The 11,617-nt window shown below is 50.5% G+C and overlaps 1 protein-coding gene across 1 annotated transcript in view; it reads left to right on the plus strand.

The window, feature by feature from the left end:
- SIK1 (salt-inducible kinase 1) overlaps positions 1 to 10,719 on the plus strand; it is a 12,623-nt gene extending 1,904 nt beyond the window's left edge. Inside the window, exons 2-13 of the mRNA XM_008563220.1 lie at positions 487 to 603; positions 2,994 to 3,057; positions 3,231 to 3,392; positions 3,521 to 3,645; positions 3,734 to 3,857; positions 4,499 to 4,722; positions 4,974 to 5,123; positions 5,518 to 5,640; positions 5,762 to 5,972; positions 6,521 to 6,799; positions 7,436 to 7,667; positions 8,129 to 10,719. Of these exons, the coding sequence (XP_008561442.1) occupies positions 487 to 603; positions 2,994 to 3,057; positions 3,231 to 3,392; positions 3,521 to 3,645; positions 3,734 to 3,857; positions 4,499 to 4,722; positions 4,974 to 5,123; positions 5,518 to 5,640; positions 5,762 to 5,972; positions 6,521 to 6,799; positions 7,436 to 7,667; positions 8,129 to 8,495 (2,178 nt within the window). The 3' untranslated portion in view covers positions 8,496 to 10,719. The remainder of the gene's footprint in view (positions 1 to 486; positions 604 to 2,993; positions 3,058 to 3,230; positions 3,393 to 3,520; positions 3,646 to 3,733; positions 3,858 to 4,498; positions 4,723 to 4,973; positions 5,124 to 5,517; positions 5,641 to 5,761; positions 5,973 to 6,520; positions 6,800 to 7,435; positions 7,668 to 8,128) is intronic.
- Positions 10,720 to 11,617: the final 898 nt, after the last annotated feature.

The raw sequence follows: 11,617 nt of genomic DNA on the forward strand, positions 1-11,617 counted from the left end.
CGGCGGGGCTTCCCCGCGGCTGCGGACCCAGGAGGGGTGGGTCCGGGTGGGCGGGGCGACGCGACCCCGACCGAGCTGGGCGGACCCCGGGTTGGTTCAGTGCCCTCAGGGTTGGTTGTCATAATGGGCAAACGCTGACAGGTTTTAATTTGGTACAGAAAAAATGCTTTATATTATATTTCTGCATATTTTATACAAATGTTAGGATATTGGCAGAGAATAACGACCGGAAAAAAAAAGAGCAGTGGTTCATGGTTTCAGAGCTAAATCCCTGTAAAGTGAGCCTGCAAATACTTAACACATTTATTTGATTTTGATTATTTCAAATATTGTTAGTGGTTACTTTGGTTATTTTTTTTCCCCCAACTTTTTGTGACCTTTTGGAGACGTATAATATTTGAAAAATTAACTTGCAGAAAATGAAATTTGTAAGTTAAGTGAGGGTTTTTTTTTTTAACAAAATATATATATTTTTAAAATCTATAGGTTGCAATAAAAATAATCGATAAAACACGATTAGATTCAAGTAATTTAGAGAAAATATATCGGGAGGTTCAGCTCATGAAGCTTCTAAATCATCCTCATATCATCAAGCTTTACCAGGTAAGGGCTCACGTTTGCCTTTCCCTGTTAACCCTGACAAGTATATTATTTTTTTATTTTCAACAATATAAGTCTGTAACTTCTGAAGGTTGCCCTTTTTGGGGGGCACATGTGGGAGTCAGGTAATAGACTCCCAGTTGTAATAGACTGAATTTTTTTTGTAAGCTGTGTACATGTATTTACAATTATTTTCCTGGTTTGGGGTCGTAATTGAGATTTGTTTCATTAAAATTTATTTGGTATCCTAAATTGTTTCAGTTTTAAATGTGTAGAGGTCTGTTGTTAAATTTGCTTTACTGTGAAAACAACCAACCACATCCAATAGATGGACAAATTTGAATGAAACTGGAAACTTCTGTCTGTGCAGATAATTATTAATTTAAAACCAGCTGCTCTTACCAGTTTCATTAACTTATCTTTGCAAAGGCAGTAGTGAACATTTGTCTTTTCTATTTAAACTCTTCCATGAAAAATGGAGAGATGAAAATACTTTTGCCATAGTAGGAGCAAGGAACTTGTCATTTAATCCACGTTAGGAACATGCCTCACCCTGTTCCTCTGTTGGTTTGTTCTGTGACTTTATTTTTGTTCTCATGTTTAAATTAATAAGTTATATCTTTGGGGAATAAGTATTAATTTAATTAGGACAGCAAAGCAATCTCTGACACCTCCCTGGTGGTAGATGACCACTTCTACAGAGATGAGATCAGGTCTTGCAGAAGAATAAATTCTTTGCAAATGCTCAGTATTTCATCCAGTTTGGGGGGTATAAGTTCCTACTAGTGATTCTCATGAAACCATGTGAATCTGAGGTGATTATGGGATGTTTGTGTGTTTGTGCAGTTGCGAAGGTTAGATGTATAGTGTGGTAGGAGATAGAATTATGGTTTGAAATTATCCCCCGGAAGCCTCTTCCACCCAGTTAGAAGAAAGAAGTACTGGTGGAGCTGTGTTTCCCCTGACGCGACAGTTTGCGCAGTGTCTTTACTGGGGTCCATGTTTATTTCTGTTATTTTTAAGTTGTGCGCTGAGATAAGACATCCCCTCCGTGGCTGCAGAGATGAGTCTGGCCGGTTTCCTCAGGGCTGGGCCGGGCTGTTTTTGTTTTTGACTTTGCTGAAGGGCTGAACCATAGTGTTAGTACCTTCCTTGTCTCCTGTCTGTCTGCTGTGCCCACTGTGTGGGATCAGCTCAGTTAATGAAACAAATTGCTCGTGCAACCGATGCTAGAGGTCTTTTCTGGAAGTGAATTTTCTTATCGCTGCTGTGTGTGATTCCTTAACTTTGAAGATGGTAGAATTCAGTGGTATTACAATGATTTTCTGACTGGTTTTGACGCTAGTGTCTAATTTTCATTCAGCTGGCCTGGGCCCCAGAACCCTGCTGAGACACTTCACTCTTTCCTTTAGGCTTTTTTGAAAAGTTAAAACACACTGACTCTTAATTCTTTGTCCTTCTGCTTTTTTTCAACTGAAGAAGGGGATAAGTCTTGGTCTTACTGGTCATTCTTCCACACACAGTTGGAGGCAGGTGCAGTTAAAATTCTAGCTACACTGCTAGAATGTTAAAAAACACTTTTCTTCTGAGATTTACAGCTCAAAGCAGTTGTCTTCAAAGTGTCTTTTTAAAGGAATAACTATATTTTGAACCCAACGACATCTTTTCCCGTAAGAATGTGTTGTCTCTCTTCCTCTGAAATATTTTTAAATACATGGACATGAGTTTGTTTTACTTCTTTCAGTACCCAAAATTTGAATTTTACCTTGTTTGTTAATTAGTGGTGTTTTAAATCTCTTCAGTAAAATAAAATTCTTGATCGATGAGTGAACTTTTAAGGTGTATATTGGTGGTGGCTGTTGCTGTTGACACATAATGAGTAATTTGTTGTACGACTTGTCTATTGTGGCTTCCCTTGTAAAGCCGGCTTCTTACAGCCTAGTTTATCTTGTCAATAAAGCAATTGGGAATGGGGTGTTTATTTACTATTCAGTTTGCTCTCGCCATTGGTTTGAATAATCTGTTGCCTGCTAGGCTTGTAGAAGAAAGTCCAGCAGAACTCTAACAAACGAGTTAGTACAATGATATAAGAGAATTCTAACACATTTAGACTTTTTTGAGAGCAAAGATACATCAGGATCAGCAAGTTAGTGAGGAAATACACCTCAGACTTTTAAAAACTCTTTCTGACTAGGAATCCCCTTAATTCTTTCTTTATTGCAGAGATTTTTTTGTTTGTTTTATTTTTATTTGTTTTTTTCTTTTATTTTTTAAATGATGAATGGAGTTGTCCCGGAGAAGTTAAACATTTACTTGGGGTTCAAGTGGATTATTTATTCTTTTGGTGTATTCCTTTTTTGTGTGGTTAAATGTTAGGTCTTTATTTTTTTTAGGTTATGGAAACAAAGGATATGCTTTATATTGTCACTGAATTTGCCAAAAATGGAGAAATGTTTGGTAAGTCACCCTTATTTTTAATATCTGTTGCAAACAATTGGAATTCACCTCGCAGGTTTGCTTGACCAATGTTGGTGTCTGCACATGCTAAATCCTGCAGCATTCTGAAGCTGTACCCCAGGTGGTGGCCAGACCTGCTGTTTGGGACATAGCTTTATTTTGTTGCACCTCAGATTATTTGACTTCCAATGGGCACCTGAGTGAAAACGAAGCGCGGAAGAAGTTCTGGCAGATCCTGTCGGCTGTGGAGTACTGCCACAACCACCACATAGTCCACCGGGACCTCAAGACCGAGAACCTGCTGCTGGATGGCAACATGGACATCAAGCTGGCAGGCAAGGCGGGGGCTGGGGTGGGAGGGACTGGCCAGTGAGGGTCTCGAGCCTTTTTTATATACATTTTGAAACTGTGGCCCTTGCCATCTCTGGGTCACCTTTGACCCGTCTGTTGCTTTGCCTCTCAGATTTTGGATTTGGGAATTTCTACAAGCCAGGAGAGCCTCTGTCCACATGGTGTGGGAGCCCCCCGTATGCAGCCCCTGAAGTCTTTGAAGGGAAGGAGTATGAAGGCCCCCAGCTGGACATTTGGGTAGGAGCCTGCATGGGCATGGACGCTGTTTGGGAGGCGTGTCCCAGGCACGTGTCAGGCACTGATCCTGCTGTTTGGTCATTCGCAGAGCCTGGGCGTCGTGCTATATGTCCTTGTCTGCGGTTCGCTCCCCTTTGATGGGCCTAACCTGCCGACACTGCGGCAGCGGGTGCTGGAAGGCCGGTTCCGCATCCCCTTCTTCATGTCTCAAGGTAGGTGTGCGGCAGTGCCTGCCTGCCACAGGAACATTGGGTAAGCCAGGGAGGCGGCTGTGGGGGAAGGAGGAGTGGATATCCTGAAATACCTGCTGGACTGTCTTCTAGTCCACCATCGCGTCTGGGAATTAGGCCCTGGTTACTGTGGACTGCAGGAGAAACCCAATGCCCGGGGTGATTTCTCGGTGCCCTACTTATAGGACGCAGTGCCCTCGCTCCACAGGCTGCCTCCTGGAGAGCAGCTGAAGGCCCTGTTCCTGTCGTCCCTGCCTAGCACCCTCACCCAGGTGCTGACCTGGTCCCCGAGTTGCCCACTGGCCATTGTGCATAGTGCTTTCCTGTTTCATAAAGACATTTGACCTGTCACCAGCTCAAGCATGTGTCAGCAGAATGGGGGAACCTAAGTGGTTCTCCATCTGGTAGCCCAAGAGCGTGTCCTCCCCAGGACCCAGCCCTCCCCCCCCAAGCCCGCGGCCCTCCCTGCATGGCAGGTCTCAGCTGAGGCTGCTGCCCTGGCTTCAGTGTTCTTGAGGACAGTCACTTGTGCATGGGGTGGTGTGAAAGGGGCCTCGTTGTGGGAATGGGCATGCAAGCCCGGCCCACCCGAGGCTCAGCGTGTCTCCCTTGCCACTCCCCAGACTGTGAGACACTGATCCGCCGCATGCTGGTGGTGGACCCCGCCAAGCGCATCACCATTGCCCAGATCCGGCAGCACAGGTGGATGCAGGCTGACCCCGCCCTGCTACAGCAGGCAGATCCCGCCTTCTCTCTGCATAGCTACAACTCCAACCTGGGCGACTATGATGAGCAGGTGCTGGGCGTCATGCAGACCCTTGGTATTGACAGGCAGAGGACTGTGGAGGTGAGTGCCAGCCTGCCACAAGCAGGTAGTGGGAGCGGCTTTGTCAGGAAAGCAGCCGGGTTAAAATGGGTGCCCAGGCTAATTTAAGGGCCAGCTTGTCCACTCCTCTAACGGGTATTCTTGGCCACCCAAAATAACCTGGGAATAGTCTTGTAGGAAGCCTTGGTACACGATGCAGAAACAGCCCAGGGCACTTCCTGGCAACACTGTGAGCTACTGCACTCTGAGCCATTTTTCTCTGTCTCTCCCAGTCACTCCAGAACAGCAGCTACAACCACTTTGCTGCCATTTATTACCTTCTCCTGGAGCGGCTCAAGGAGTATCGGAACACACAGCTGTCAGCCCGCCCCAGACCCACCAGGCAGCAAAGGCCCAAAAGCGCTGAGCTTAGTGGCTTTGAGGTGAGCCCTGGGCCTGTCTCTCTGCTCGGATTGGGTCCCCGAGTGGTGAGTCCCTTGCTCAGATAGGCCTGGGAGCAAGACTCAGGCTGAGCCCCCAGCCCAGCATGGCACTGGTTTGGGGGAGTGGTGCTGTGTGTGGGCAGTGGGGCCACAGGCCACATGGAGCAGAGGTGGCGGGGCTGTTCTGCAGGCATCAGGCCATGCCCAGTAGCCACTTGTTTCTAACTCATCTCCTTTGGGGGGTGCAGTGTCCTGAGCCTCTCCCTGGCGAGCTAGTGCCTGACGTCTGTTAGCGCCAGCTGCCAAACCAACCTGGTCTTTCTCTTGATATCACTGGTAGTCGTTGCCAGACTCACTCTCCTGATGTCATCTTCCCCCTTCTGCCATCCCCCAGGTGCCTCAGGACAGCCTCCCTACTGACCCTTTCCGAACCTCTCTGCTGTGCCCGCAGCCCCAGAGCTTGGCACAGTCTGTCCTGCAGGCCGAGATGGACTGTGACCTCCACAGTGCACTGCAGGTGCGTGGATACCTACGGCCAGGCTTGGAAGGGCTCACCCTGTTCCCTGTCTTGGTGTCCCCTGCCACACCCAGGTCTCACAGAGCCCCAGGAAGTCACTGGTTTGTATCCTTTGATGCAGCCCTTGTTCTTCCCGGTGGATGCCAACTGCAGCGGAGTGCTCCAGCACCGCCCTGCCTCCCCTGGCAGCCTGCTGGACACGGCCATCAGTGAAGAGGCACAGCACAGCCCGCAGGAGGAGCACGAGGCCCCCGAGCCCCTGCCTGGTGGTACGGGACGGAGGCACACCCTGGCAGAGGTCACCACCCACTTCTCCCCACTCACCCCTCCGTGTAAGTGTCTCTGAGGTCCAGGGAAGACAGCTTGATGGACGGATTGATGGTCGAGGCAGTGACAGGCTAGTGTGGAATGGACTTTTTGCCTGGTAGTCTCTTCTTGTTAATGTTCTCAGGATTCACTTTTGTTTTAGTCCCTGAGACTGCGTAGCTCATACACAGGTCCTGCCTGTGGTGGTTTTGTGGAAGAGACAGTGTGGGTTTGCTCTACACCAGGTTGCACCCTGTCCTCTCCTGCATGCTGGGGTCTGAGTTTTCACTGATAATCTGCCACCTGCAGCTGCACCCCTGTGGTCGCTGCCTTTGAGGCTCCTCAAGCTTTGATGGCCTTGAGCCATCAGTAGACGCCTTTCTCCCACCAGTGTTAAGGGTCGAGATGGGGGAAGGCCAGTACAGCTATCTGTCCCCTCCAGCAGGCCATGCTCAGGCTGTCAGAGGCTTGGGAGGCTCTCCGTGGCCTGTTCCTCTGCCCAGCAAGCGGCAGCTCCGTCTGTCTGGCTTGGGGAGTGTGGGGCCTCCCTCAAGAGTGCCTTGTCCCCCCGCAGGTGTAATCGTCTCCTCTACCACTGCGAGTCCTTCAGAAGGAACCAGCTCTGACAGCTGCCTGACCTTCTCTGCCAGCGACGGCCCTGCAGGGCTCAGCAGCAGCCTGGCCACTCAAGGGCTGCTGGGCACCTGCTCCCCAGTCAGGCTGGCCTCACCTTTCCCAGGGGCTCAGTCTGCCACCCCTGTGCTGCAGGCCCAGGGAGGCCTGGGAGGAGCTGTCCTGCTCCCCATCAGCTTTCAAGAGGGACGGAGGGCATCGGACACCTCGCTGACTCAAGGTGACCACCTCTTCCATGCTCACTTCACCTTCCCCAAGGGATGCTTGTGTCCTGGCTGGATGTCCCTTTGTCCTGGGTAGCGTGTGATGTGCCCCATTCTGTCCTGGGCCTGAGTGGACCAGCAGTGCTCCTTGGGCTGGCCAGAAGTGCCACCAGGGCTCTGGGCATCTTGGTCCACTGGGATGGACTTAAACCTGGGCCCCAGCATGGCAAACAGCCATCACTGGCCTGTTCTGGAAGCATGGGAGGTGTTCCCACACTGGTAGCAGCTCCTCACGAGGAGAGAGCCAAAAGGCAGCCCACGCCCACCCGACTGCCTGGGTCCCAGCACACCAGCTAGGGTTTGGATGCCTGTGAGCCCCTCTGTATCCATGTGGGTTCCAGGGGCCTCCTGAGTCCTGCCCTGCTCCCCCCACACCCATGTAAAGAATCCCAGGTCTACCCAGACCTGGGAAGAAGATGGCTTGGGGTCCGAGGAGGACACTGGGCAGGCCCTGACCCTTCAGGGCCTCCATCTGATCACATTTGCCTTACTCATCCTGCCTCTTCCCCCAGGCTGCCCTGACAAGCCGAGGGCATGGGTCCTGAATGGGGGGACTGCAGTCCCCTGACTCTCCCTGTGTGGTCTTTCCACAGGCCTGAAAGCCTTCCGGCAGCAGCTGCGGAAGAACGCCAGGACCAAAGGGTTTCTGGGGCTGAACGCAATCAAGGGCCTGGCTCGCCAGGTGTGCCAGCCCTCATCCAGCCGGGCCTGCAGGGGTGGCCCAGGTTCCCTCCACCCCCCTGCACAGAGCCCGGGCCTGCAGAGCAGTGGGACCAGCGGCCGGGAGAGCCGGAGCCTGCTGGAAGACGTGCTCCACCAGCAGAGGTACAGCTGCTGCCCTCTGTGCCGGTCACTGGTGATCTGGGGACCCACACATGGCAGGCTTTCCCATAGCAGCCCTGTCTGTTAAGCATCCCCCTCATGTCATCCAATGGGCACAGCTCCCTACCTCCGAGTCTGCGGGGAGGTTTGTAAGGCTCGGGCTTGCTCGCTGCAGACTTGGTGGTGGTGGGGCGGCAGTCAGGGAGAGGGTGGCAGTGAGAGAAGCGTGCCATCTGGTTGGCACTTTTGAGCTGCTGCAGAGGCCAGGTGGGGCATGAGGTATCAGGGAGCAGTCATGGATTGGTCACGCACAGCAGCGCACCTTGTCAGCCCAGCCACAGCTCCAGAGCAGGTGGGACCCAATGCAGGTGCCATGGAAACACGATCTCACCAGCAGCGCGGGGGAGTGCATTCCAGCAGCCTGTGGAGTGACCTGTCCCCTCCCTGTCCCTTTGCCCTTGCAGGTTGCTCCAGTTACAGCACCACCTGGCTTCCCCACCCAGGTGCCCTCAGGCCCCCCAGCAGTCCCTGGCCCCATACCTGCTTGCCACCTGCGATGGCTCTGGGGCCACCCCACTCCCCAGCGCCCTCCTCATGTCGGGGCTCCCACTGCTGCCGCCCCCCCGCCTACAGGCCAGCGTCTCCCCTGTGGCATCGGCAGCGCGGCTGCTGGACACCCACCTGCACATCAGCACCAGCCCTGCTGTGCCCCCGCTGCCATGCCTTGCCACGCTGGCCCCAGGTTGTGACCCCACAGGGCTGATGCAGGGGGACTGTGAGATGGAGGACCTGACCTCTGGCCTGCTGGGGACATTTGTTCTGGTGCAGTGAGGAGTGGGGCCTGAGCCCACGTGCCCCATAGCCAACTGACTCTTCCAAGCAATAATTTCAGAGTATGTGAAGATGTTTCTGGACTCAAAGCCAAGGACTTTCTAGAGCAAAACAAGCAATACGTTAGGTGTTTTGGCTTTTTAGTTTATTTTTTGTTTTGTTTTTTTCCTTGCACTGAGTGACCTCAGCTATGAGTAGGGACTGGAAACTCTATGAAGAAAAATAATAATCGAGGGGCATGTTGTGCGGGTAGTGGGCAGGAGGGGAGTGAGCTGGAGGGCAGAGTTGGCAGGGGCCTCGGCTCCCTTGTCCACGGCTCTGTCGTGGTCGTGGATGGTTGCCTCAGACCTCCGTTGAAGCAGGAGTGGGTGCGTCACTGTCCGCCTATGGTGTGTGTGTGTGTGTGTGCATTGACTGGTATCCTTTTTTTTTAGTTAACAGTTCTCCACTTCTTGAAACATTTATGCTTTAACGAAAACTGTGAATTCTCTGCTTTATGTATCAGTTTTAAAACCACTCCAGAGGTCAGCCCAGGCAAAGGTAACCTACAAATTCTTGGAACTCTCCCCTGAAATCAGAACCTGGAGGATCATTTTTTCTTATTTTAGATGAGAAGTTTTATAGACTGCTCAAGAGTTAGTTTTCCAGGATTTTTTGGAGGAGCCACAGGAAGGACCTGGAAGAGGATGGGGCAACTTTGGGTGGTTATGGCGGGTTCCGTCCCACAAGTCACTTGTCCCAGAACCCCCAGGAGTTTTTGAAGAAGCCGATAAGTTTCTTCCTGCTGCATATCTCTGCTGCTAATTAAATTTTAAGCATTTCATTATCAGGGTCCAACAAGAACACCTGACTTGGGGGGTTTGTGCAGTAACGTGAGGCTGTGGCTGTGGGACTGGAGCAGACAGAAGGTGGGCTGCGGGCTCATGACTGCACCTGCCCTGGGCCGGGACCTCCTTGGTGAGATGGCCCCACACCCGGGCCTGGACTCCTGTGGGCTTTTGTTCAAGGGAGGTGAAAAGAGGTTTAGGTCAGTGTTTTTAGAGCTTTGTTTCTTTTTTAAAGCAAATACTGTGTCTGTATATAAACGGGAGACAAATATACACTACTTATTTTTTATATTTTGTACTACACTTTTGTGTTTCTGGTTGAAACTTCCCTCTCAGTCATGTTTAGAAGCGTTTCCCATCAGCACCAGGTTTGTGTTGAGGAAGGGGCTATGGGGCCTTCTCCCTCTCGGTGCTGGGCCCCTGAGCCGGAGGAGGTAGGGTGGGAGTGGCCTTACCTGACAGGTCCAGGTTTACCTTTGGCAGGTGGGTTCAGTTGGAAACCCGCTGCTCTGCTGGCTCTGCGCTGACTCCCTCTCTGACCCAGGTGCCTTCAGCTGGCTGTGGCTTCTTACAACCTGCAGTATTAAACAGAGGTCGTTTGGGGGGAAAAGGTGGGTGTTTTAAAAGCCAAAGATCGACTGAGTTACTTGAGGATAGGAAGGAAGGCCGGTGTGCACGGCAGCCGCCTGTCAGTGTGGTTGCCGGTCTGTGCCCGTTTCTGTGCTGTCTGCTGAGCTTGCTGCTACCGTTCCCGCTGCTGCTGCTCTGTGGCCCTTTCAAAGATGGGGCGAAGGACTGGCCTCGAGGGGACGGACCTGGTGCCTTGCCGCAGAGAAAACACCAAAGTTTCCTGCTAACTTGTAAAAAGTTTTTGGAACAGGAACGAGAATCCAGACCGTCGTGGGGCGACCGGCCCTCTGCCTTCATTTCTTCAGAGGTAGCACAACCGATTCCAACACAAAACCCTTCCCCCTTTTAAAAATGATTTCTGTTCTATTGCCATAGATCAAAGGCCTCAGAAACCGCTGTGTGACTCCTCTTTGAAGCGATGACAAGCACTTTACTTTCGTAGTGGTTTTTGTTTCTTATTGCTGTAGAACCTCTTTTGGAGGATGATAAAGTCGTGTTTTTGTTTCTTGTTTGTTTAAAGCGTGTGCGATGTGTGTTTTGTAGACTTCCCGGCAGCGCTGTTCCACAGGCTGCAACGCAGTAGCCTATTTAAAGACACTACATGATCTGATTAAGATGTATATAGTTTTGTGGGTTTTTTTTTTTTTTTACCATAACTGAATTATTTTGTTTCTTATGTTAACATGAGAAATGTATGCCAAATGATTAGTTGATGTATGTTTTTTTAATTTAATATTTAAATAAAATATTTGAGGGAGAAAACTTGACTTTCCCCTTGGGCTCATCTCTCTGGGGCTCTTTTCTTCAAGCTGCTTCGTGAGCAGCCATGTCCTTCAGGTTCCTTGAAGTTCCAGCTCTAAAAGAAGAGGGTGTGGTCCAAGTCCTACGTTCAGTGCTGGTGGCATTCCAGCTGCAGACACACTGTCCTCGCCCAGTGCAGCAGCAGGGGCCTAGGGCCTGAGCCTCACACTGGGGACAATTAGGCCCAGGGCCTGCCTGCTCCTTGGCTCTTCCCCACAGCCAGGGTCTAAGTTGTCAATAGTTTTAATGGGTCTGTTTGCGGCTGGCCCACCACTTTCAGGGTTTTGGCCCCATTCCCTGAATCCACTTGTAAATCGAGGATTTGGAAGAATCTCACAGCCAAGCTATGTCCTGGTCTCTCAAAGTCTTTACCACCTTCTAGAAGTAGGGCAGACATGGCCTCTTACAAGAACAAGGATTCTGTTCATCTTGATACCTGGCAAATATTTTTGGTAAAAAAAAAAGTTCTTCAACTGTTCACACCCTTTACAATGGCCATTATTAAACTGGAACCCTTGTGTACTAGCGGTGGGAATGTGTGTTCTCTATGGAACGCAGAATGGTGGTGCCTCAAAAAATTAAGCACAGAATTACCACAGGATCCAGCAACTGCTCTTCTGGGTATGTTCTCAAAAGAATTGGAAGCAGGGTCTTGAGAGATTTATAGCCCATGTTCATTGCATTATTAACAGTAGTTAAAATTAGGAAGCCATCCAAGTGGGCATTGGGGGGTAAATGGATAAAGAAATGTAATCTACATGTACAGCAGAATATTACTCGGCTTTAAAAACGAAGGAATCCTTATACACTATGACATGGACAGTCCTTGAGGACATTGTGCTCAGTGAAATAACCAGACACCAA

The sequence above is a fragment of the Galeopterus variegatus genome, unplaced genomic scaffold (genome assembly GCF_000696425.1).
Source record: "Galeopterus variegatus unplaced genomic scaffold, G_variegatus-3.0.2 Scaffold171, whole genome shotgun sequence".
In the NCBI taxonomy this organism is placed as follows: domain Eukaryota; kingdom Metazoa; phylum Chordata; class Mammalia; order Dermoptera; family Cynocephalidae; genus Galeopterus; species Galeopterus variegatus.